Source organism: Melopsittacus undulatus, chromosome W, assembly GCF_012275295.1.
Source record: "Melopsittacus undulatus isolate bMelUnd1 chromosome W, bMelUnd1.mat.Z, whole genome shotgun sequence".
Taxonomy (NCBI): Eukaryota; Metazoa; Chordata; class Aves; order Psittaciformes; family Psittaculidae; genus Melopsittacus; species Melopsittacus undulatus.
Genome location: NC_047558.1, coordinates 874989 through 901395, shown reverse-complemented (window position 1 = coordinate 901395; position 26407 = coordinate 874989). Strand labels below are relative to the sequence as shown.

Genomic DNA, 26407 nt, shown 5'->3' with positions numbered 1-26407 from the left:
GACACACTCAGTAAAGCTGTCCACCTCCGATTTTATCTCCTCAGCTTTCCACTAAACAGAACCAGTCCCTACAACCACCCTCCTACATACGGGGCGCGCTGAAGTATTGCCATAAAGTAGACCAGCATCTCTGTGCACCCGCCCTTCACCTCTGGGCGGAGCCACCCAATTTCTCCAAGATGGTCCCACGTTGTGGATAATAGGGACGCACATTTTCAAGATGGCAGCAACATCTGTCTTCCGCGACCTCTCCAAGATGGTATCTAGTTGCTGACTACGACGACCTCTTAAAGATGACGACGGTAGCCCCGCCCCGGCGCGGAGCAAGCTGGGATTGGGGCCGCATTGTGGGGACCTGGTCTGGTGTGAGAGGGAGTTAAGTGGTGGGTGGTTGGGCTGGCGGCGGTAGTACCGCCCTGGCGCGGAGCAAGCTGGGAGTGGGGCTGCGCGGTGGGGAGTTGGTCTGGTGTGAGAGGGATCGAAGGGGTGGGTGGCTGGGCTGGCGGCGGAGCAGGGTTGAGAGGGTGTCATGCCTAACCTGGTCGTGGATCGGGTGGTGGTGCATCCGTTGGTGCTTCTCAGCGTCGTCGATCACTTCAACAGGTGGGGCTGTGTGCGTGTGGCGCTGCTGCGGCGCTGAGTCACGGGTGGGGAGCGGCGCGGTGGAGGACGGGCAGATCGTGGGAGAGGAACCTAGCGCCGTGAGAGGAGTAGCGCGCCCGAGCGGGGGCTAAGTCGTATTCCTCTAAACATCTAGTGTGTAACTCGTGCCTAACTTAATTGCACCGATTGTCAAAAAATTTTAATGTCAAAAACTAAAATTCAGATCTCATAAGGCGAACAAGCCTGCTCTTGCGAAAGTAAATTGTGGATGCCATCGAGCAGTGTAAGAACTTATTTTTTTATAGCGCATTGTCCTGTGGAGAGGCTGCAGCAGTGCTGATTTCAGGTCCTGATCCCCCTCGTGAGCTGCCTTGGACCATGCAGCTCTCTTTCAGCATCGCTGGTTTGCAAGGTTTGATTCTGAGGGCACCGAGATGCCTTTTTCTGGATGTAAATTAACAATTAGTAATAAAACAGTCATAATGTCTCTTTTTCCCTTTCAATCTGTGTACTGTTTAATTTGCAGAAATGGGGCAAAGCAAGGGGTTTGCTAGTACTTTCTTCCCTGAACTGGGCTTTTTTTCGTGGGAATTGTCATCCTTTTCCATTTAGAATAGGAAAAGTTGGAAATCAGAAGCGTGTCATTGGTGTGCTGCTGGGCTCGTGGCAGAAAAAAATACTAGATGTGTCCAACAGTTTTGCAGGTGAGTTTGGGTGTCTTACCCATCTTCAAAACTACTGAATTATTTAATAGATGAATTGAATTTGTTTTTTTTAAGTCATTCTGTCAGAGCACAGATTATACCCTCCATATACAAATCAGCCTGTATCTAACAAAAAAATGCTTACACTTGTCAAAAATACACCTATTCCAGCCAGTCTTGTGCTGTATCTTCCCTGTAATACTGTACACTGTGGAATGTTTTGGGAGCAGGTATAAACCTCTTTTAAAATGCTGGTGAATGTTTTGCTGCATTGGACTTGCTGACCTCCTAAGTGATCAGTGTCTCAACATGTTACACAGAATTTAGTGCTCAATGCTGATGTAGCTGTTACCTACTTCTGTAAAGACATAATGTATATTTTAGCCTTGCTCATTTTCCTCAGATTTTGTCTAATTAATTACTAGTTCTTAAGTATGTTGTTAATAGTGTTGAAATAGTTTCCTCTTAAATATTTATATGTGATAGTAAAAGTACTTCTTGAACGTATGGTTTCTGCTGACCCATTTGTGTTAGATCATTTCCTTCCCAACAGGACTACTCTGTGACAGAGCAAAATGCTTTCAATTTATGTATGGAATTTCAGTTTACATGGAGTTTTTCTCCCAGGTGTGGACTCTTTCCTCCCCCCCCCCCAATTTTTGGAAGAGCTTTTTTCCATTTCAGTTGAAAAAAGGGTGGTTTTGTTTGTGGGTTTTTTTGTTGTTGTTTTGACAGCCTTTCAGCTATTAAGCTTTTACTATAATTGTAAATTAAAAGATTGAGACTAGTCTTTGTTCTCAGAACTGAGCCTGTCTGCCTGTATTCATGCTGATAAAATAGTCATTTACTCAAGGGTAAATAGTCCTTACTTAAATGCCTCACAGTGTTCTAGTAGCCTGTAAATATGTCAGTGATGTGTTCTACACTGAAAACTAATTTTTCTCTAAGTAGACTGCTCTTCATTGACAATCCATAGAGTCTGCTGGAATACTCAGTTTATCATATCAAATGTCCATGCATGCTGTTAAGTCAGTTGTGTATGTGGGAGGATTTCTCTCTGATGCTTGATGTTGTCCACCTTCACAATGCTTTGCATTTTCTTCCTCAGTTCTAAACTGTTAGTAATGATGAGATAGCCTTTGCCTGAGAGAACTGGCCAAGGTGGCAGGTTAGCTTGGGCAGCAGTGTTGCATAACAGTTGAAACTGATTAAAATCCACTATCCTTTAGCATCCCAAAGATATCCCAACTCTCAGTCTTTCTGTAAAAATCTTCATTCTGGAGGTTGGATTCTTAAATACTGATATTTTGTTTTATTCCCAGTACCTTTTGATGAAGATGACAAGGATGATACTGTGTGGTTCCTAGACCATGACTATCTGGAGAACATGTATGGAATGTTTAAGAAGGTCAATGGTAAGCTGAGGTGGTCTTGCCATCAGGGATACGCTCCCAGCAACTTTCAAAACTGTATGGGGAAGTGAATTCATAGGAAGGTAGAGAGTTAATTGCTCACATAAGAAGCCACTCCATGCTAATTCTCTGCATGGCTTCACTTTCACTGATGGTTTTCCACTGGTTATTTTTTGCAAGTAGTTTGTGTTCTTAACACATTAATTTATATCTTGCTAGTTTTCCTAAGACACCTGACAGCTTTGCATTTCAGAATAACTCAGATTTCAAAATGCCATTATTTCTGAAGAATTTCAGAATTTTCTGTAATCCGTTCTGTACAGATATGCCCTGAAGTTAAAAAGTGTCTTTACTACTCAGTTGGAGCTGAATGTTCAGTCATAACTTCAGTTCCTGTAAATTTTCTTAGCCCTGGGACCAATTGTCATTCTTATACAATTCGCATTTCTAGAATTTTTGCATCTCTAGGTGTCAGTTTCAAGCTGTTGCATCCTGATATCTGCAAAATTAATAAATCATATGAAATAGTCCAGTTTAATTAAGAACCTAGGAATGAAGTTATATATGTAGTTAGTAAGTTATGATAGGTACAGTTAGTAAACTGTCACTACCCATGTCATTGCCTTGCCTACTGTAATTTATCTCCCACACACATCAGATTTTCACTCTTGATTTGTTAATTTGATCTGTCTAAATCTTTCTGCTGTTGTCTTACCATGCAGTTCTGATTTAGAATCCTTTCTGATTTTGCTCAGCTAGAGAAAGAATAGTTGGTTGGTACCACACAGGCCCTAAGCTGCACAAGAATGACGTTGCCATCAACGAACTGATGAAAATATACTGTCCTAACTCTGTAAGTGTGGCACTTCTTTGTTTGGGGGAGGGGGGTCCTTTCTCTCCCTAAATGGAGATCTAAGAACCCTTGACCCCCACCTTTGTTATTTGTGATGCAGTGTGTTAAAGACCTGGTAGCTGCAAAGATATTGAGAAACTCGGATCCAAGTCTTTTGAAACAGCTATAGATGTCTTTTCTCAGAGCCTGGAGTTAATGCCTCTGAGCAGCCGGTGTAGCATTGCTGTGAAGAGCTCATTTGGGGATTTTTTTTATGGTCTTTGAATGAAACACAGTTTTCTAAATGTTTGCTTTTTCCGTAAGGTGTTGGTGATTATTGATGTGAAGCCAAAGGACCTGGGGCTGCCCACAGAAGCTTATATTTCAGTTGAAGAAGTTCACGATGTGAGTATTCCACATATTTCTCTGCCTTTTCTTAGGAACAGGGTTTCCATTAAAAGATGGCCTTTAAGATTGCCTTATTTTCTGAAGGATGTGCATCCCATGGCACATAGTTGCCTTTGACATACAAGATGTTGCACTCACTAGTGAGGGCCTGTGACTTGAAGCCAAAATCTGTTGACACTAGAGGTTAAACCCCAGTCATAATGCATTTGTAACTAAAGCTTTCATCCACCGGTGTGCTTGGAAGAAAAGCTGTGTGTTACTGTTTGACCTGAGGAATTCCATAGCTCCAGCAGTCCATGTGATTTAAGATGTTCTTATGTGTTTCTGTCATGTTTGTGGCCATGAAGAAAGTCACATATTGGAGCACTTTTAAGATGTTGCTCTGATACATCAGCCTGTTTGCAGAAGTGTTTGGCGTAATTGTGTGCTTACTCATTTGTGCACCTGACAGTGCTGGGCAGGTAGGTTAGGTGTGAGCAACACTTAATCACTTGCAGTACCGTGCAGACAAACAACATACAGTAGTAAGTCAGCTTTAGCTTTTCATTTGCAGGTTTTTGATTTAAATTACATTCTGGGTGTATATAAACAAGTTTGATCCTTTTGCCTTTCTGAGGCATTCTCAGGTATTCAGCCTGTGAATCTTTTAAACATCTTCCTTAATATCCAGTGTATAAGTTATACTTTTAATGAGATTGCTCCATACTGTTATTTTTCTTTCTGGAACCGCATCTGTGTTTCTAACTGGCTGAGAGCAAATACCAGGATGACAAAAGGTATCTGAAAATGTAATAAGGTTGTATCAAAAAAGTAAGAAATACTTGTGATCCTTTCTATTCTACCCACCAGTACATAGACCAGTGTCGAGGTTTAAACCAAGTCCCCCTACTCCCGGAGAGTTAGGAAGGAGAATCCAAAGAATGTAGCCCCCACGGATTGAGATAAGAACGGTTTAATAGCTAAGGCATAACACAAAACCCCTACTGCCATTTACTACTAAAGAATACAACACCCCACCAGCCACTGACCCATAACTCACTCCACCCTGCCTGGCTGAGCACTGCGTGCTCCCTCCTCCATTTTCCTCCAGAGCTCTACCCCTCCAGCTCTCTCCTTCCCAATATGCATCCTGGGCATCACGTGCTATGGTATGGAATACCTCATTGCCCAGCCCGGGTCAGGTGTCCTGTCTCTCCTTCCTCCTGGCCTCCCCTCCTCCACCTGGCTGGAAAAAACCTTGAACAAAAACACCCTCAAAACATGCTCAAACCATGACAACCAGCAAAATACATTAATTGAAACTTACACAGAGCACAGGAAAGAAGAAACTGCTTGCAGCTCTGGGCTTGCAACAGTTGGGTAACCCTAATTAAATCAAGAAAAACCCAACTAGAGCCTTTCCTCTGATTTCTTGTGGACTGTGCTGGTTTCATTAATATGGTTTCTCATACTCTAAAATTCCATGCTTTTAAAAGGCATTGTGATTCACTTACAGCCTTCTCCTGAACTATGTACTTCAGTCCCCTGAGGTGCTGTTTTGCTGTAATTTGCCCTACAACTTCTTCTTGATCCTATAAGCAGGCATCAGTCTGACACAGTGGCATTGTGAGAGCTGCCCCACCGGTTGTGTGGGGGATGCCTGTGCTGACTGGCAGGCATGCACCTTTGTACCTGTGGCTTGGTCTGACCGTATCTCCTCTATCCTTGTTCCCTGAAGGACGGTATTCCGACCTCCAAGACATTTGAGCATGTGACTAGTGAGATTGGAGCAGAAGAAGCAGAGGAAGTTGGTGTTGAACACTTGCTACGGTAAGCACCTTTAACATGAAAGCATTCTTGGGAGACTTAGCGCAGTGACCATGATCCCATCTGTCTGGCACCTCCCAGTGCCAGCTTCTTGTTCAACATGCTACTTAAATGTTAGAGAGTATTCACTTAGTAGTCTTGCTTGGCATATTTGCTCATTGCTAGTGAAAAGTGTGACTGCCCACTGATGAGAAGATGAAACTATATATTCATGCAATCAAAGCTGCAGAATATCATTTGTGAGGGCTGATCAGGAGTGTTGCTGATGGCTCTGTAGCTCTCTGGCAAAAAAAAAAAAAAAAGAAGAGAGCAGTTACCCTCTGAAATCCTTATGTTTCTCTCCCTTCTAACTGGTGTTGCAAATATTACAAAGAGAACACACACACCACTGGATACATCACTGATCTATTGTAGATTGCTTTATCATATACATCTGCTCGAGCTCATTCTTTGGGTGCATTCATTTCACTTGTGCTTCAAACGGCTTTTATTTTTAAACTGTAAAGAGCTCTTAATGTACCTACCTGTGAATGAGAATGCAAAGTAATCTTCTAATGCTTATTCTTTTTGTGGTGGGTATTTCAGGGATATCAAGGATACCACAGTGGGCACGCTGTCACAACGGATCACAAATCAGGTCCATGGCTTGAAGGGACTGAACTCCAAGCTTCTGGACATCAGGAGCTACCTAGAGAAAGTAGCCATGAGCAAACTCCCCATCAATCACCAGATCATCTACCACCTCCAGGATGTCTTCAACCTGCTACCAGATGTCAACCTGCAAGAGTTTGTCAAGGCCTTTTATCTGAAGACCAATGACCAGATGGTGGTGGTTTACCTGGCTTCTCTCATCCGTTCTGTGGTTGCCCTGCACAACCTCATTAACAACAAGATTGCCAACAGGGATGCAGAGAAGAAAGAAGGACAGGAAAAGGAAGAGAGTAAAAGGGAAAGAAAAGATGAGAAGGAGAAAGACAAGGAGAAGAGCAATGTCAAGAAAGAGGAGAAAAAGGAGAAAAAGTAAAATGTGTAGGTTTTTTATTTGTAAATTAAAAATCTTGTAAACTAAATCACTTTGGTGCTGGGTTCCTGTCTCTTGGTGGAGGGTCAGTGCTCTGCTTTGCTTTGGTATCTACTTTTTGTGTTCACCCTGACATGGCCAGAGAGGTCTTCTCAAGTGGGCATCCATAGGGAGGCCTCAGCACCCGGCCAGGGAGGGCTGAGAGCCAGGGGGAAATGTTAGTTATGTTTTTTTTAGTGCAACACTCTTCCTTTCTCCTTGAGGCCAACAGCTGAGGATTTATAGCAAGTACTTTGATAGCCTTCACATGAGGTCTGGTCTTGCCCAACACTGAGTTTTTGCTCCTGGTTAAGAAATGGTTTGTTCACATAAATTCATTTTTGAGCTGAGCAGGAGGCGCTGAGTTCCAGAAGCACCATGCAGTGACTAGTGAAGGGGCTGATGCTGGTTTTTTCAGCTTTACTTTGTGCTAGGCTAGTAAAACCTTATTTATTTGTTTTGCTGTCCTTTATCTGGCCAATGACAAGATTGGGGTTGGCTCTTTTGTTACATGACAATTAGTACTCCTGGCTGGTGTGATGCTCTGCAGGGAGGCATGGAGGGGAGAGAAGGTGGGAGCCTGCCACCACCCCAGCCAGGTGATTGCAAGTGCTGTGTCGGCACACTGGTGCCAGAAGAATGGGAAGTGCCAACAGCACTGGCAGCATTCCTGCTGGGATTGGGATGGCAAAGGCAAAGATCACCCACAAACAAACCAAACAAAAAATACCACCACCACCCCACCCCCTCAAACCCTCCAAACACACAAAGAACTAATGAGCCAAGGCTGCTACTTAAAAGCAAAGTCATGGCAGAATTACTGGATGCAGGCTGTCTCCAGTGATAGAAACAGTGGGTTTGGTTAGTTCTGCTTGTGTTGGATTTTTTACTGAATGCTATCAGCCTGTGGCCACTGGCCTCATGCACCTAATTCTCTTCCACAGGTGCTGCTCAGTTTCACACAGTGGCACAGGGAGGCAGCTCCAGCTCTGGCAAAGGACCCTGAAACCATTTTTAGCTGAGTGTGATTAGAGGTTAGAATCATAGAATAGTTAGGGTTGGAAAGGACCTTAAGATCGTCTAGTTCCAACCCCCCCTGCCATGGGCAGGGACACCTCACACTAAACCATATCACCCAAGGCTTCGTCCAACCTCGTTTAATTTCTTTAGGGAGGGAAACATGGATCCATTTCCCCCAGGACTGCATTAAATGTAGATCTCACCCAGGAACAAGAGCAACAGCATCCTAGCTGCCTGTGCACCATCCTGTGGAGAGGGCTCAGTGCTGGGCTCTGTGGGCAGAACCTTATGCCCAGCAGCACTTCAGGGCCCTCACTGGGAAAGCACCAAAACCCCATCACCCCTGTCTCCTCAATTGCATAAAGCAGCTTCTCCTTCAGCTGCTTGTAGCTCTTGTTGGGAAGGAGATCCAGACGGTTAAAGCTGGAGAGACCGCAGAGGCTGTGAACAGCACCACGATCCAAATCCTCCTTACCACTGCAGAATCCTCTCCAACTTCAGCTGCACACAGCAGCTGCCCTAAGATGCACAGCCAGGAACAGCAGCTATGTCCCCTGGGAACATGGGTGGATGGTACAGAGAGTGCCCAGGGCCCTGTGCAGCCCCACAGACGCTGCTTGCTGTTATCCCCACATGCTCCTAACAGAGCTGAGGAGAAATTACTTACCATGTATGACTCCAAGGCAGCCACATCTCTTTGCCAGCTTTATCGATGCAGAATTTCTGAGGCCCATTGCTGCCTGTTAATTATGAGCACAGCAAATCTCATTACATGTCCAGAAGCTGAAAAGAAAACCCTTTGACACGCTATTAGCTGATTGCATTGTCACACACCCTTATGATCCTAGAGACACATCAGGGCATAAATTCATAGCAGGACTCTGTCTGTTCTGACCCTTTCAGAGAGAACATACAAAAAAGAAGAAAGGAAAAAGCTGACAAGCATATTGGCAGCACAGAGAGGGAACAGCATGGCTTCCAAACAAGACAGTTAAACAGCAAATGCTAAAACCCACAAGACTGAGCAGGTCCATCTGACAGTTTTAAAGGACTTTGCTCAGGAAGTCTGAGTCACTGAGGTCACTTTTTAACTGATAGTAAATGCTGGAGAGGTTCCAGGGAGCTGGAAAAACCTTATTTGCCAGCAAGAAAAATAAACAAGTGGGTTAAGTTAGCTCAACACCCATTCCAGGAAAATAAGGGAAAGGCTGGTACAGGCCCCAAAAAGCAGCAAATTAAAGGATGAGAGCAAAATAATGCCACACTGCGGTTTTCTGTAAAGGGGGTTTCATCATACAGAAATCAAAATGAAATAAAAAAATCAAATCTCATTCAAAATGGGATTACAAACTGGACTGACAAAGTTAACTCTGGTGGTATGGTTCATGGCTAAGGAATGTGTCTGGGTACAGCATGCTACCAGATGAAATCACCATGCTCAGATGTCACAGCTGCTTCACTGCTGCGGGCTGCCTTGCACTCTGTGATAGACACATGGACAGCCAGGTCCTGCCACCAGCCCCATGCCTGGCCACTGCCCCTGCTCGCCTTCCCAAGGCCCCCTGGGCACATGCACCAATGAACTCCGCAAACCCCCCAACGGGCAGGCAGCACACACCCGTTATGAACTGCAACAGCTGGATCCTCTTCTCATTGTCCATCTCTAACCACCTACTACAAGCACACAGCAGGAGAGTGGGATCCCTGTCAAGCCTGCAGCTCAGCCAGGCCTGGGGCACTGTCCTGCAGCACAGCTCCTGCCATGACTTACCCCACAACCTGGGACGCAGCCCAGGGTGGTCCAGCCCTCACCTCCATTCCTGCATCCTCAGATAAGAGTGCATCCCAAAAGGGTCTGAAGGGAGTAGCTCTGCCCAGCCTTGCCCTCCGTCATAGCCATTTCTAGCCCCCTTCTTTCCTGGCCAGCACAGAGCAGCACTGCACAAGCCAGCGCAGTTTTATTACATATCACCTCCTTCTGTCATCTTGCCCAAGAGCAGCTAGAAGCACACTGACCACCAAGTACTGTCTGCTGTCCTCAGCAGTTGCACCAGGGCCTCTGCCAGCCACAGCCAAATGCTACTTGCTGAACACGTGCTCATGGTTGCATTTTGTTCTTCCTGACAGCCTGCAAGGCTGCCTGCCCCAGGCCATGGGCAAAGGATGATCCCAGGGCTGTGGAGTGGGTCAGAGAAGCTGTTGGCACTGGGACTGACCTGCCAGAACCACTGGATCTGTTTGCTGTTCTTGGTGTAATGCTGGTAGATGGTATTCTTCTGCCAGTCATTTATGTCAATCTCCTGCATGCTGCATAGCATCAGCTGGGGACAGAACCAGGGCCTTGCACCCACCCCTCAGAACACTGACTCCTCCAGTGCCAGACTTCACAAGGCACAGGCTCCAGCACTGGGCAAAAGCTGTCTGGAAGAAATCCTTGCCTCTTATGAGATATTTTCTTGCTAACGGACCCAACAAGCCACCCCACGGACCCAACCACCTCCCCATCAGCAGAGTTGAGTGGCAGAGGCTGTGAACGGAGCCCATCACTAATGTGCCATTCCCAAGCTGCCTGCAGCTGAGAAGCATTGGAACTTCCATGTCCCCCATTCCAGCACAGGCACCAGCTTACTTCCAGCTCCTTCTCATTGAAGTACCGCAGCCACTTCAACGGCACCACCTCATTGAAGCCATCAAAGAAAGCCTTGGTCTGCTCCTCCACACCCCGCATGAACCTCCAGTCCGACAACAGCCTAGGGAGGCAGATGGCAGTCAGCAGGTAGCCAGCAGCGCAGGGAACCATCACCATCCCTCCCGCCAGCAAGGAGGGCCCTGGGACCTGCAGGGGTGTGTGGGAAGGGGTAGAGGGGCTCCTGCAAATCGCCAGGGCTCCCTATTAGTGGGTTTGTCTCTGCCTCTGAACCCATGAGCAGCAGACAACCCTGAGCACAGACCAGCAGCTTTTAGGAGATTGAGGGGTACAAACCATGTCCCCTGGCTGGAGCCTCATCAGGAGATGGCCCTGGCAGCCACCAGCCAGCCTAGCAGCAGACAGGCAGGGTGAGCAGCCATGGGACAGGGAGAGAAGTCGCAACCTCTCTCATCAGTCCTCTTTCCTGAAAGTACTGGCAACTGCCCAGGCAGCAGTAAGCTAGATGGCAGCGGAGCCCAGACAACTGCACCAGCCCATACTTGTCACAGGCCATGTAGCCCAGGGAGGTGGCCACATCCCAAGCCCTGTGTTCCCAACCCCAGAACTGCCCTGCATCCAGTGAGGGTATGGCCTGTCGAGGGCCTCAGGACAACCACTCACATGATGTACTCCTCCTTGTTCTCCTCTGTCACCTGGGTGCTCTCATCACCCTCCTTTAGCTCATGGGTGGTCACCTTGCCCAGGATCTCCATGTCCTGGATGAAGTACAGCTTCAGGCCACACTCCTCCAGGCTGTTCTCCCTGTAGGGGAACACCAGGATGTGATTTCTGACAGAGGCACCTGGCAGAAGCGAGGGGCCGTGAGGAGGAGCACTGCCTCCCCACAGCAGAACAGGTTGGGTCCAAGAAGGAGCATGAGACACACTTGATCCAGACAATGGAGTTATAAAACTTGGGGTTGATGGATTACAGGTCCTTCAGTGTGGGCCGCTTGTTCATCTGCTTGTAGAAGGGCAGCATGAAGCCAATATCAATGCACTTCCCATGATACAGAGCCTGCAGTGGGAAAGTGACACCAGGTCACGGGGGATGCCAGGACAGACCCGTGAGGCAAGATGATGCTCCACCACTGGGGCAGCCACGGAACAAAAGGTCACTCACGGGGTACCAGAGCCGCAGCACTCACTCCCAGGTGGCAAACTGGGCTCCCCCTGGAATTATTGCCCAGGGGTAGCTTGCCTAGCACAGGTGTGCTCATAGACTTTCTCCCCTCCCCACCACAAATTCCACCACATCTCCTTCTGCCCTCACAGCTCTATTAAGAGCACTTGTTTAAACAGAGCTGTGCGGCAGCTTCCCTGAATTCCTGGCTTCCGGGATCTCCAAGGCAAAGGCAGCCAAAAATAATGCAGACACTTGTCTAGAACAGCCCAGCGGTGAGTAATAGTCTGGGGTTTTATTGGTATCCTGCAAGGCACAGGGTAGGGCAGAGCAAGGTCCAGAGCAGCTCACAGCTACCTCCTGTGCACACCTTGCAGGGCTGTGGGCCAGGGACCCTTCTCCAAGCTTAGGAAACCCCTGCCAGCCCTGGGCCGGGCAACCCATAGTACATTGGCCTTGGGGAATGCAAGATGAACAGCAGGAGCCACTCTAGGGCTTGGGCAGATGGCAAATCTCACACTACTGGGGCTAAAACTAGTCCCTGGAGCTGCAGACCAAACAGCACCTGGGGTAATAGCCAAAGATCTGACCTGGAGCCACCCATGCCACTGCCCCTGGGAAACCAGGTCCCCTCTGGCTCCACAGCCATTCCTTGGATTTAAAATACATCACTCCACAGCCTTCCCCACCACACTCTCTCAATGGCCCATCTCTCATAGACCCACACCTGAGCAAGAAGGGCTTAAGGAGGGTGATGTCACCAAGCTGAGAACAGCCATGGTAGGCTGCCCCACTGACCACCCCATCCCCCGCAAGGCCCCTGCTCCATGGGGGCACATCTTTCCCCCCAGTGCCTCCCTAATCACTCTCGCCTATTGCCCTGAGCTCTTACTCATGGCGATGAAGTGGCCGATGAAGTGGAATTAGGTGAGGTGGTCAGGGTTGATGGAGGAGGCAGGGTTGATCTGCAGGCAGTAGTTGTTCTTGCCAGCATACTTGAAGAGGCAATACATAGGGTTGAGCACCTCGTGGGGCAAGAGGAAGAGGGAGCGTGGTGACAAGCAGCTCGAGGAGCCTAGGCACCCAGGGGCTGTGCCCCAGCAGTGGACAGCCCTGTGCCTCCACAGCACACACTGCACAAACTAGGTTCCCATCTCCATGGGGTGCTACTGCAGGTGTTAGATGCTGGCATGACTTTGTGAGGGTGTCCTCTGCCCCAGGGGTGCCATGTGTGGTTTGTGAAGCACTTCTGGAGACATCAGCAACAGATGTTCCAGTTTGCCAGAGGCCCCACTTGGAGAACTGGGGGTCCCAGCAAGCACCATGTGGCTCGGTCCCACCCAGGCTGTCATACATATACACACACATACTACTGTGCATACCGGCCCTGAGTCTCTCCACACAGGCTCCCCTGGGAGCTCCATCCTGAGCTCAAAGCAGTGCAGAATGGGAGCCATCCTGGCTCTGCTCCCCCAGCCATGCAGGGAGACAGGAGTCATCAGACGCAGCCCCGGCATCCCGTCCGTGGTTCTACCCTGTGGTAGAACAGCATGACGTAACCTACCATAGGGTAAAACCACTGGCAGGACACAGAGAGAGGTGAAGAGCAGGAGCTCCTGCACCAGAGCCAGGGGCAGCAGCACCACAAAGGAGGAGTGGGCAAGAGCACAGCAGCATGAGTGGTGGAATGGCAGCAGGTGGGGGAAGTGATAACCCAGCACCAAGGCAAACACCCTGAATGAGCTGGCGGGGCCTCATGGGGGCACAGGACCCTCCTCCAGCCAAGATGCAGCCCATGCCCTGTAGTAATGCCATCCTTGGGGCAGGCACCACACCTGGCGCACACCTATTGTCCCAGGAAACACAGGGCCTGTTGGCTGTGGGGAGAAGAAGCCACTTCACCCATCACCCCATATCCCGAGGGCAGCAGGAGAGCTCACACTGGGTCCCCCAGTCCTCTCTGTGCCAAGGACAGGCCACTGCAATGCTTTCAGGGTGTCCCACCATTCCTAAAACTCACTGTTTCCCATTTGAACACCCTTAGGCTCCTCTGCCCAAGCAGGTGTTACAGAAAGGCTGGGGACCTGGGACAGCTGCAGGACAGACTCCTGTGTCTGCACTGCCCTTTAGAGCTCCACACCGCAGGCACAGCTCCATCCAGCAGCAGGTCCAGCACTCAGTGCTCACCTGGCAATGCCACTGTAGTCCAGGCCTTCTTCTCCCCACATGATGATGTACAGGCAGCACCACAGGTCATACAACTTCATGTTCATGATCTGGGGAGAAGCAAGGGGAAGAGTCACCGTGGGCTGGTGCAAGGGCCAACTCCACATCTCCCCAGGCACTGCAGCCCCATCACTTCCTCACCTGCTGGAAGGAGTCCTCAAAGAGCATCTGTCGGGACATGCTGATCTTCACATGGCTAGGCAATGCATTCAACTGCAAGCAAGACAGAAACACAAGGCTTTGTGCATGCTGGCACAGTGGCTCCTCTGACCCACACCAGCCCATGGGGTCAGGTCATCCACGTACCCATCCAGCACAGCAGCTCTGAGTTGCCAGGGCCCTCTGGCCACTCTACTCACATGGCAAAGGAAGTGGAACTGGTGGCACTTCCAGTGAAAGCTCCAGTCATATGCCACTGGGGAGCCACCCTGCTTGCTCCTGCAAAAGCAGCATGGGCCTTGGCTCAGCATCCTGAGCTGCCTGGAACAAGCTGCCTGACCCCAGCATCCTCATCACCTGCCGGGCAGAAGGAAGATCTCTGGGGTGCAGCTCTCCTCTGTCAGAGCCAGATGCGAGCCCCTAAATCCACTGTTCAGTGTCTTTGCAACAAAGCTGACCCACTTTCCCTACTCTGTGTCACGACCACAGGAAGACACGAGCTGCAAGCAGGCAGCCCGAGCCCGAGCCCCAGCTCCCAGTGTGCAGCCAGGCTGCAGGGTGAGGAGCTCAGTTCAGAAGTACTTACATCCAGGGCATGGGTCATTGAAGTTTGTGGTGCAAGTATTGTGGTTCATGAAGTAGTGCACACCCTCATTCGTGTACTTCATTTCCCAGCTGGGTGGCAGTGGTGGCTCCTGGATCATCCTGCCAACAAGGAAGGGGTCACCAGGCAGGCACCTTAGGCATCTCACCCTCAACTGTGGCCCTCCAAATTATTGCCCTTGGGGACAACCTTCAATTTGCAGCTCAGTTCTGTGCTAGACAAAGAAGGGATTCACAGTATGGGATTAACGGGCACCTGCCTGCAAGCTACAGCTTCACTCCCTGTCTGTAGGAGAGGCAGCCTCAGTGGAGACCTGGGCCAGGTCCTCAGCTGGGGCAGGCCTCCGGAGAACCACCGCCCCAAAGCTCTCAGGAGCCCAGGAAGAGCCCTGAGGGAAGGCGACAAGGCAAGGAGAAAGCACCTCTTTCTACCCAGAAAAACTTGTAGTCTTCCCTATGACTTCCTCATCTCCACCCTCAGCTCCTGCAAGATGGAGAGCTGCTCCACAATGCCAAGGATTGCAGCATCCCACCCTCAGGAGCTCCACCAATGCCTGCTCGTTGCCTGCAGTTCTTGGTGCTCTTTGCTCCCCAACACTGCAGCCTGCTCAGTCCCCTGCATGAACAGCTCTTGGCAGCCAGTAGTCCATCTCATGGACTTTCCAAAACCACAAGCATCCTCCCTGCTCCCCCCACAGGCTGCCTACCCCTGCGTGCAAAGGTCTTCCCACTAGGTGGTTCGTGTGTTGTGGTTCAAGTAATACACTCACCCACTGTCCTGTCTCTTCTCTAAGAGAAAAAGGAGAGGAAGTGTTAGCTGGAGCACCCTGGCCAGTGCTGACCCACAGTCTGGAGAACAGCCCTCCCCTTCCCAGCTCATGAGAAGTTTGTCAGCTCCTCTGTCCCACCTCCCCACAAGCACTACCCCTGCTCATTTGGAAAAGGCCCTACATTTCTTCTAGTGTAGAAGCTGACACACCTCCAGGGAAGGCCAGCAAGTGGGAGGTGCCATGGCAGAGGCCAGCCCTGCCACCATGCTGCCAGGCTGGCACAGGAGGCATGCTTGGCCATGCACCTCGCTGGGCAGGTGGCACACACACCCTCCTTCAGACATGCAGCACTCCACAAGCCCAGCAGCCCTCCCTGTGGATCTGCAGGTGCTTCCTCAAACACATCCAAGCTCCCTGCATGGCTGTACTGCTGGTGCACCAATCCCCCTCCTCTGCTGCACACAAGCATGAAACAACCCTGCCACTCACCCCAGCACCACTGCTCGAACCCCTTCCATGACTGCATCCTCACCCCCTTCCCAACACACACTTTCAACATCATTTTCACATTCTGAAGAGTAAGAGCCTCCCAGCCATGTCTGGGCAGCATGTGCCCTGACCTGCTGATGATCCTGCACCAGCTCCCCACCCCACCAGCCCCTGGGTGCCTGCACCCACACTGCACAGCCCCTCTCACCTTGCCTGCATGCCTACCAACAACCCAGCTCTACCTCTTGACAGCCACCCCCTGTGCCTGCCCACCACCTCCCCATAACATATGTGCCCCACACAACACATCTCCTCCCTCCACGTGCCTGCATCACTCCCAGCACACAGGGCCCTGCTCCATGCTGGCAGGGACACCCTGCACACACACTGCCCTGTCACCTCCCAACCACCACAGCTCCCCCTCACCCCATCTCACCCCCAGACTGTGGGAAGCAGCTCACACACCATGGTTCTGGCAGACCCCATGTATGATGACTGGGACTGCATCCATCCTGGGAGCTCAATCCTTGCAGAGCTGTGCCTCCCCCCAGTTTGCCCAGCTGAAACCTGGGACAGGGCCCCTTTCAACTTTGATGCAGGAGGTGGATCACCCAACATGACAGCAAAGGCCCCAGCACTGTCCCCATAGATACCCCACCCTTGGAGACTCCCTCTTAGCAGCCTTGAGCCTTCTCTGTCCTGCTCCAAGCTCCCCAGAGTTTTAACCCCTCTCCTGTCCGGCATGGCACAGCCCATCTGCACCCACAAGCATCTTAGCTTGCCCTCTTCAGGGATGCTCTCACCATGGAGTGGGCCTCTATTCCCTGGGGATGGTGCAGGGATCTTTCAAAACCTTCCGGCACACAATGCTTGGACCATGGGGGCAGGACAGCCAGCCCTGCTCCTGCCATCTCCCAGCCTCACTGTGGACAAAGACAAAGCATCCCAGGAGGCACACAGAGCAGTGGGATGGAACCCTTCTCAGCAGAGGAGGGGTCTGGGGATGAGCAAGGAATTGGATCCCAAACCTCTCCCCCAGTCCAAAGAACAACCACAAGCATTTCTGCATTCAGTAGCTGAAAGAAGTTGGGAACTCCTCCAGGAAAAAAAGGAAAAAAAGCTGGATTTCAAATCAGAGATCATGCTAATCACAGGCAGGCTCAGCCCCACATGCAGCAGAGCACAGGGAATACTGGCTCCCCAGTCACCATTCCCATTAACACCAGGGATGGGAGTGCAGGACCTGCTGACAGCACCATCCTGTGCTCCCAAGGTCCTGCTCTGGGTGATAGAGGAATGTACCCATCGAGGCTGTGCGGTGAGTGTGGTGGCAGGCAGGTGAGGTGGCTCAGTACTTACCCCAGCCAGGAGGATGGGGACCGAGAGGATCACTGTCAGACGGAGCACTGGATGACTAGAGACAATAGAGAGGGCAAAACCACAAAATTAAACCAGGGCAGGACGCCTGGGAAGAGTGGATCGCATCAGTAAGCCGAACAGCCTGGCTCCTACTTGCCTCCCCTTGGCCTGCAGCTCCCAGAGAACTAAGCCCACCCCCCAAAAAAAAAAAAAACCAAAAAAAAAAACACCCCCAAAAAAGCACAAACTAAACAGAGGCTGTGGCAGCCAAGGGGATGGTGTGCCGCACAGAGGGAAGTGGGACAGCATGGCAGGGTCCAGATGTGCACGGCTCCCACCGCCTGTCCCCACCAGATACACCTCCAGCCTCCTCCAAGAACCACACACAAGAGGGGAAAAAATATCGCAGGCCTCTCCAATGAAATCATTCCCACAAGCCCAGTCCACGCCCAGCACTTCCTGGCAGGCTGGCTGCCCCCTCCTCCTGAGCAGGGTGCAGGATGCCCTTGCACTGAGGCCACATTCATCCCGCGCAGATGTACAGCTCCGCGCACTGCCACTCCCCGGCAGGTTGGGAGCCACTGCACAAAGCACCTTTCTTCTTCCCCAGGGCAGGCAGAGCCAGTGGCCATCACCCAGCCTGAACCGGAGGATGCCCTGGGACAGAGGGAGCAGGCTGGAGTGCTGCCCCATGCCTGAGCCCCCCATCTCCAGCTCCAATGGAGGTCCCTGGGGATGGATGCACAGCCCTGACAGTTGGAGGTCCAGGGAGGAGGAGGCCTGCAAGTGCTTTTAACGGTTAAATAAGAAATGCTTTGTTACCAAAAAGGCATTTTCATTGTACCTCCTGAAACCCAGCTGCCAGAGAGGGGCCACGTCCCAGCCCTCAGCACTGGGCTGGGGATCAGAGGTAGCCTGGGCTCAGGAAATGCCAGGGCCCCCCACTCTGAGACAAGCAACCAGCACTCAGGACACCCGTGGCAGCCCAACACCCCAGGGATGTCCTGGGGGACGACAGGGATGGGGCTGGCAAAGTCCATGCCTCTCTGAGTGTCGTCGTCTATGGTACCCACATGCCAGGACTGAACACAGGAGGCACTTCCCCAGCATGGTGTGGGGCAGTCTCAACTCTCTCCCTCCCCAGACAGGCCAGAAAGAGCCACAGCTGAGCCACGTCCAGTGGTATCACCTCACTGTGACCTAAAACCAGATAATTAAAGTTAACAGGACAAGAACACAAGAGCCTGGGGCAGAGGTCTGGGGAGCCATCCCTCCTGCAGCTCTCCACAGCCCCTGGGAACAACCTGATGGGAGCCATGAGAGAAAGCATGTGTCCAGCCATGCTGGCACTTCAGGGACACTGGGGACAGGATGCTAAGGACACCTCCCACCACCCTTCAGGGCCATGCAAGCTGTTTTATAAAAATAAATTTACTCCCAGGCAGTTCTCCACATGCAGATGAGCTTGTGGGCATCAGGCCACACAGCCCAGCAAGCAAGCACCTCCCCACACTCCATGTCTCCTGGGTGAGACTGGTGGGTGAATCGGGTGAGATCCCTGACATCACCACCATCCTAGCTCTCACCTGATACAGGAATCTTTGGCTGAACTGCTGCATGGCTCCTTGGAGCTTGTTTTGCTGGGACTGCCACTGCTCATAGTTCCTGAAATATTCAGCCATGGGGCGTTGTCATGTGGTGGTCTGGGTGTTGTGGTCTACGTAGTAATACCTACCTCGAGGATCCACCTGGAAGCACCAGAGGAAGATGTCACTGTTCATCCTCAGACAGCTTGGTGGGTCTTGCTGGCAGATGCTTCCAGCTGCCATATGTCAACTCAGTACAAATGCTGGTGTGAAGGCAGCAGAAAGAAACCCCAAAGAGGTTGGGAGGCACAGCAGAAGGCACAGACCACAGTGGCACACAGAGGAACCCTCCCATTACCCTTGTTTGAGGGCTGCCCCCAGGGCCCCAGATACTCAACAGCAGCTTGAGAACATCCAGCTGCTGCCCCAGAATGTGCTGAAAGCACAACTGAGAGAAGCACGGGGTTACAAGCCACTTCCCCAGCTGCCATGCTCCTCTCATGTTCCTCATGCAGGGACTCAGCAGAATATTTGTGGTTGAGTTCTGCCCCTTGGAAATACAGGTGAGAAAAGCAACTCATAGTCCTCCAAGAGAGGAAGATCCAAGAGCTGCCTGGACCCAGATGTCCAGCTATGGAGACCATGACTTTTCATTGCACTCTGACACTACAGGCTGACTTCAGACACTTGCTCCCTGGCTCCTCTCACAAGACTAAGATATCCTTTAACATGAGGGGTCCATTCCCATCTCCAGCACAACCACCAGTTTCACAGCTGAAAGGGCTCTTTTGGGCAAAGATCCATCAGAAGGAAATATAAAATACAAGTCTTGTGCAAGGCACATGAAGCCTAGATGGGATGCCTACACACTAGCCAAGTTCACACCAGGATGCCATAAGCATTCTTCTAAGAGAGCTGACCTCCTAAAAAGGCAAAGCACTGGCTTGGAAACCTGCACAGAAGGGAAGAAACATATGTGGGGTACTCCTAAACCTACCTTTCCAGATAACAGCCTCCCTTCTTTAACACCAGACATTTAAAGCTGTTGCAGGATCAGAAAGCAGCTGCAGAGATCACAGCTTAACTAAAGGTAGTGTGTGCCCACAGGAACCTGAAGGCTTCCAAGGAAAAGAACAGGATAGGTTTGTATTTCACTTTCACATATTATACTGGTGGTTAAAGCACACTTCAGTCATTCCAGCCCTGAACAAACTCAGTCTAGAGAACAACAGTTCGGCTGTATTGAGTTCCCTGCTTTTAGGAGCACAAAGAGGTGAGAATTCAACAAGCTTCTGAAAAGCACATGGATCCCAGGGCTGTGTATAGCCTTTATGACCTTGTTGTGGTTTAAAAACCAAGCTGCACAGCTTGTGCACTCACTCCCCCCCCCTTGCTCCCCCAACTCCCGGAGGGTTGGGGAGGAGAATCCAAAGAATGTAGCCCCCACGGGTTGAGATAAACACAGTTTAATAGCTAAGGTATAACACCAATCACTACTGCTACCACTAATAGTAATAATGATAATGCAAATAACAAGTGAAGAGAATAAAACATCTCACCAGCCACTGACCCATAACTCACCCCACTCTGCCCAACCGAGCACCGACCGATACCTCCTCCAACCCCCAGAGGTAACTCTCCGTTACATCCTAGGTATGATGTGCTTATGGTATGGAATACCTCTTTGGCTAGCCTGGGTCAGGTGTCCTGTCTCTCCTTCCTCCCGGCCTCCCCTCCTCCCTGGCAGAGCATGAGACTCACAAAGTCCTTGGACAAACCAAAAATTTGGACAGTAACTCAAAACATACTTGCTATCAGCACCATTCCCAGGCCGAAAGTCAAAACACAGCACTGCACCAGCTACCAAGAAGGAGAAAAAATGACTGCTACTGCTGAACCCAGGACAGACCTGAAGACTGTTTACTCCTGCAAATGAAAGCATGGCCCTCCTGGACATGAGTTTTGCAGAGTGCTTCCTGCAGGTCTAATGGAGCTGAGCAGCATTGTCTTCTCAAGCACAAGCAGACTTCAGTGTGGATGAGAACATAAGAGGCCCCTCTGAGAGAGCCCAGGGTCCAGCTCCAGGTTGGGGCACACTAAGCATGCATGTTTCTGCTCACAAGGAGCTCAGCCCTCATCTAGAAGCATATTTTTCCAGATTACATGAGGCCTGCCCTCTCCCTTCTCCTGGTCCTCAGGGGGACTTTGCTGGCATCTGTCCTGGGTTCAGCAGTAGCAGTCAGTTTTTCTCCTTCTTGGTAGCTGGTGCAGTGCTGTGTTTTGACTTTCGGCCTGGGAATGGTGCTGATAGCACCTATTTGTAGTTACTGCTCAAATGTTTACTCTGACCAAGGACTTTGTGAGTCTCATGCTCTGCCAGGGAGGAGGGGAGGCTGGGAGGAAGCAGAGACAGGACATCTGACCCAAGCTAGCCAAAGAGGTATTACATACCATAGTACGTCATGCCCAGGAGGTAACACTCTGGGGGGTTGGAGGAGGTATCGGTCAGTGCTTGGTCAGGTGGGGTGGGGTGAGTTATAGGTCGGCGGGTGGTGAGGTGTTGCATTCTTTTCACTTGTTATTTCCTTTATCATTATTATTATTATTATTGGTAGTAGCAGTAGCGATTTGTGTTATACCTTAGTTATTAAACTGTTCTTATCTCAACCCATGGGAGCTATATTCTTTTGATTCTCCTCCCCAGCTCTCCGGGAGTTGGGGGAGAAAAGGGGGGAGTCAGTGAATGAGCTGTGTGTCTGGGTTTAAACCATCCTAAAGGCCCACCCCTCTGCTCTGCCCACAGGTGGTTATTCTGCTGCTCAGGTGTTCAGTGATTTCTGTGGACTGTTAAAAAAAATAATCCTCTAACAGAGGTCAAAATCCATCAGACTGGAAAGCCTTTTCCTTTCTACAAATGCTGAAAAGATCTTTCTGAGGATACAGCATGTGTTTCCAGGCCAGTAAACACTTGATTATCTCATCCCATTTCCTTTTAGGAATGAAAAGACTTTCCTGTCACCTTCCCCCCTTTTGCACAGACTCCTGTGTGTCTGCTACAAGAAGTTAGTTGAGTATCTGAGATGCCAGCTGCCCCCAGAGCCCCTCACCCTGGAGGAAGAGGCCTCTCCCACGTGGTGGTCTTGTTGTCTACCGTTAGGCAGCTCTCACTGTTCCCACCTGCAAGAAAAAAAAAAAAAGTAATAATGAGACAGCCAATATTTGCTAGCCGAGAGCCCAAATTCTGTCTGAGGGGGAGCTCCCAAAACAAACTGCCCTCTGCAATGCCAGCCAAAGTGACTGCATCCCACTGCAGGGCTCCCCAGGCACCTGTCCCCTGCTCCAGGGCCAGCTGGGGAGGGCAGCACCCCTCGGGAGAGGATGTGAAGCAAACCCAAGGTAGAAGAGATGGCGCCTATCCTCTCCTCAAACACAGAGGAGAAGTGAAGGGTTCAGCTGGAACAAGCAACATGGATCCAGCAGCTGCAGCCCCTGCATCTGCAGGGCAGCCAGAACCAGAGAACCAGCTGCACATAGGACCAAGCGATGTCACAGGCACTTTCATCTACCTTAAATCCTGCCCCAACAGCCTCCCTAGCAAAGCTGTTTGCACATGTGCCCATCCACTGGACCGCAGCTGTGCAGCCCAGCCTCCCTCCCAGATCAGTGACTGTAATTAATAATCACCTTATTACTCAGAATGTCCAGAGAGCTGCAGCTAGTGGATTTGCAAGCCCACCTCCTCACATTGCTTAGCTACAGCATTCTAACCTTTTTTTAAAATAAAGAATGAGAGCAGATCTACATGGCAGTTGTTTGGATTGCTAGATCAAGATGATCAGAGAGGTGCTTGCAGCAGCCTGCTTTCTGGAAACAGGCATCATTTGGAGCATAAATTAATCATTTCCTCCAGAAAGTAGGAGGGTCAGCATAAGATTACACACAGGGTGAGTTTTATGCCCTGTGAGTTTTTTATACCAGTTTTATTTGGCTTCTCTTAATACATCTTTAAAGGGAAGCCTTTGAGTTTGGGCTGGAGATGAATTTTCTCCTTGGCAGCCCTCCCTCTCACTGTTGACAGATATTGTTTAAAGACATCACATGGTCATAAGGCACTTGGTTGGGAGGTGGCCCCTAAGGGGAGCTGGTGTGATAGGGAGGCCTGGCTTTACAAGGCTACACTGAAACCATGCTTTGCCTTAATTCATTTATGAAAGTGTATGCCCTGGCAAAGGTAAAAGCTCCACAGAGCACTGAGCTTTCCTGTCAGCTTTTATTCTGCAACAGAGAGGTGAGCTGGCAGTTGCTGACAGGTCCATTGTTCTCCTGACACACTTCTGCTCACCCAGGTCTCCCTCCCAATTCAATCTTAAGTCTCAATTAATCATCACAAAAAGTTCTAGAAAATTAATATATCAGCTTCTGTTGTGACAGCAAGAAATGGCAGTTTGCAGAAAGCAGCCCTTGTGAAGAAGATGCTGTAAGCATTAATGTCCCATCACCCGGGCTCGCACCAACCCTGCTCACCCTCAAAACTCCCCAGGGAGTTTTTGAAGCCACCAAACAGCGACCTCAGCCACAACCACAGGTCATGCACATCGCAGCCTTGTCACTGCTCTCAAAAGTGGTGGGAAGGCAGAAATGGGGAGTTTCTGCCATGTTCCCCAGCCCAGGCAGGGTGCCATCAGCTGGGGACCCCAGCGGTCCAGCAGCCATGCAGGCAGCCTGGAAACCCTTGCCCTAGGCAGAAGGCACTCTTGCACTCCAAGATAAAGAGTCAGTTCCCCAAAAGCAGGAAGGGAAAATGAATGTCAGGCTCAGGATTAAGCCAAGAGATTGTCTAACCCAAATCAGAGCTGCTGGCTTCACTCCTATGGGCTTCTCAAAAGCACTGTCAATGCATCTGCAGAGACCAGGTAACATCTGCAGGTGCTGCTACCAGTCAGCAACACTGGGTCTTTCTCATCTGTACAAAAGGTCTAGGGACACCAGCCATGCTCTCTGATGTTCAAGGCAGGACCTGCTGTGCCTGTACATATTTGATAGTGAGGCACTGCCAAGCATAACACTGCCCAAAGAGGTGAGCATGTGAGGGCAGAGCCAGCACTACCCGGTGCTGTTCTGGCATCAGGAAGTCTTTGTCTCTCCACCCCTTTTCCTGGGTTACCCCTGGGCAGTGTTGGGCATTATCAGAGGGAAAATGCTTGAAGTTTCCTGATCATTAAGGTTGATCCCAGTGCTTCATGAGCATAAAAGCACTGGGACAGCAAAAAAAAAAAAGATTAAAGTCTCTAAAATCAGCATAGCTGAGACTTCTTGAAGACAAGCATGTCCACCCCATGAAATGGACGGCAGAAGGTCCCTGGGCATCTTCAGGGAGAAGGCAGAGCTGAGGAAGTGCACTGGCTGGAATGCTGCCCCACTTCAGGCAGAGCTTTGGGAAGCCCCTTCTCAGACTTGCGCTGCAGGCACTTCAGATTGGCACCAGCAACCAGCTACGGATCCAGCACAAGGCTCAGGTGGAGGAATGCTATTCACAATCAAAACTCCAAGGCACAACTCCACTCGTGAGACTTTGCAGAAGTCAGTATCTCATGAAAACCCTTCAAGCATTATCTCTCCACGGTCAGTTGTATGCAACAGCCTCCTTTGGATGGATCTAAAAGCTGCACCACCACCTGCCTACAGTGAGGACAACCCCAGCCTGACATCCCACTCATTCTATCCACACTGACATACAGTGCTTCAGAGATGAACAGGACCTCAGCCTTGTGCATACAGAACTGGTGGTGCCAGCAGTTGTTACTAGGGGGGACAGGTCCTCCAGACTCATTAACAACAGGTTCTGTGATCAATATGGCTTTGAAGACTTGGAAGTCCTTTATAACAAGAGGCTCTCAAGCCCCCAGCTACCATTTCCGTGATTCTAGAGACCAGAAATCCTGCAATGAGGACTCCTCTAGGGCAGAGAGCTTCTGGAACCCTCTCAGATACTCCTCTGGGTGCCCTCATGACTGCAAAGAGCCATGCAGGACTAGGGAAAGCTGTTGGTGGTGGCAGCTACTGATTGATGCCCTCTGTTCCCATCTGTCCTGGGTTTAGCAGTAGCAGTCAATTTTTTCTCCTTCTTAGTAGCTGGTACAGCGCTGTGTTTTGACCTTCAGCCTGGGAACAGAGCTGATAACACCGATGTTTTTAGTTGTTGCTAAGTAATGTTTACTCTGACCAAGGACTTTGTGAGTCTCATACTCTGCCAGGGAGGAGGGGAGGCCGGGAAGAAGCAGGGACAGGACACCTGACCCAAGCTAGCCAAAGAGGTATTCCATACCACAGCACGTCATGCCTGGGGGAGGTAACTGGGAGTTACCCGGAAGGGCTCTCTCTCTTCTGTGTCAGGCTCGTTTCAGTGGGTGGTATTGTATTCTCTTCCCCTGTTATTTCCCTTATTATTATTATTGGTGGTAGCAGTAGTGATTTGTGCTATACCTTAGTTACTGGACTGCTCTTATCTCACCCCGTGGGACTTACATTCTTTCGATTCTCCTCCCCATCCCTCTGGGAGTGGGGAGGGAAGGAAAGAAAAGGGGGGGAAAGGAGGGGGTGTGAGAGAGTGACTATGATTGGGTTTAAACCATGACACCATCTCACACCCTGTACAAGCAGTTGACAAGCTCACATGCTCCTCAGGTCAGCAGCTCCCTGGTGATCTGGAAAGTAAGTTTGCTGAGGGCTGCTTTGCCCTACAAACAGCAAATTACCACTGTTAAACAGCAAGCTGGGATGAGCTGTTGCCATTGCTAACACACAGCAATGGCCTGAGAGACAGGGGCAAGGTGGGACACCCAGCCTTGCTCAGATCACCTTGCCCAGTCTTTTTGAGCTTCCCTGCATTCCACAAGGGGCAGTTTGGGGAGACACACAACCACGGGCTTTTCCTCTGGGGACACTAAGTCCAGCTGGCATTCCTTCCCCGTGCCTGCTGCCACATGGTCACCAGCAAGGAAGATCAGTGCTTGAGCAAACACTAGATGGTGGAAGCTCTCACCCATGTGCACCACTGCTGCAAGCATGGATCGTGTGATGTGTCAGCCCTCATTTGCTCCCCTCCAGCTGCCCACAGGGCTCCAGCAGTGCATACCAGGAGCAACGGACGGTGTGAAGTGGCATTGCTGAGGCAACCCTGCAGTCCAAACAAAATGTCCTCTTTATGTAAGAAACCACAGCCCCATGCCTTCTGCCAGGCAGCATAATGTACCTCTTTGTTCAGGTGAAACAGCGCTGTGTATACACACCGTGCTAATGTCTGGCTGTCCCCATGCAGGATCATCACTGACAGGAACCAGATGAGGAGCCAGCACCTCTCCTGCCCTCTCCCCTTTTGCTACTAGTCTGCTCAGAAGCCCCTATGTGAGAACCAGGATCCTGCACCAAAGGCCCCGAGTGCTGCAATCAGCTGCTCCTGTGCCATGCACACTCCCTGGCTCCGTAAGGAAGCACCACGCTCTGCCCAAGCCAGAAGGATGTGAAGGAGGTTCTGGTCTCTGTTGGGGCTGGAATTATTC

General features: G+C 50.4%; 1 protein-coding gene and 1 pseudogene across 1 annotated transcript; one reads left to right on the top strand and one right to left on the bottom strand.

Annotated features, from left to right (window-relative positions):
• Window positions 1–368: 368 nt before the first annotated feature.
• LOC117438024 (26S proteasome non-ATPase regulatory subunit 7-like) lies at window positions 369–6794 on the top strand. Its single transcript, XM_034073386.1, has 7 exons — window positions 369–603; window positions 1216–1307; window positions 2630–2722; window positions 3475–3572; window positions 3876–3956; window positions 5677–5768; window positions 6351–6794. The coding sequence occupies exons 1-7, from the start codon at window positions 530–532 to the stop codon at window positions 6787–6789; spliced, it is 969 nt and encodes a 322-aa protein (XP_033929277.1). The 5' UTR covers window positions 369–529; the 3' UTR covers window positions 6790–6794.
• A 988-nt stretch (window positions 6795–7782) lies between these two features.
• LOC117437992 (NEDD4-like E3 ubiquitin-protein ligase WWP2) overlaps window positions 7783–26407 on the bottom strand; it is a 46274-nt pseudogene continuing 27649 nt past the window's right edge.

Excerpts from the sequence above, each read along its gene's own strand:
- LOC117438024 (XM_034073386.1), top strand. The coding sequence starts at position 530 with ATGCCTAACCTGGTCGTGGATCGGGTGGTGGTGCATCCGTTGGTGCTT. Across the intron at positions 1,308-2,629 it reads TGTGTCCAACAGTTTTGCAG|TACCTTTTGATGAAGATGAC; the intron begins GTGAGTTTGGGT and ends TTTTATTCCCAG. Across the intron at positions 2,723-3,474 it reads AATGTTTAAGAAGGTCAATG|CTAGAGAAAGAATAGTTGGT; the intron begins GTAAGCTGAGGT and ends GATTTTGCTCAG.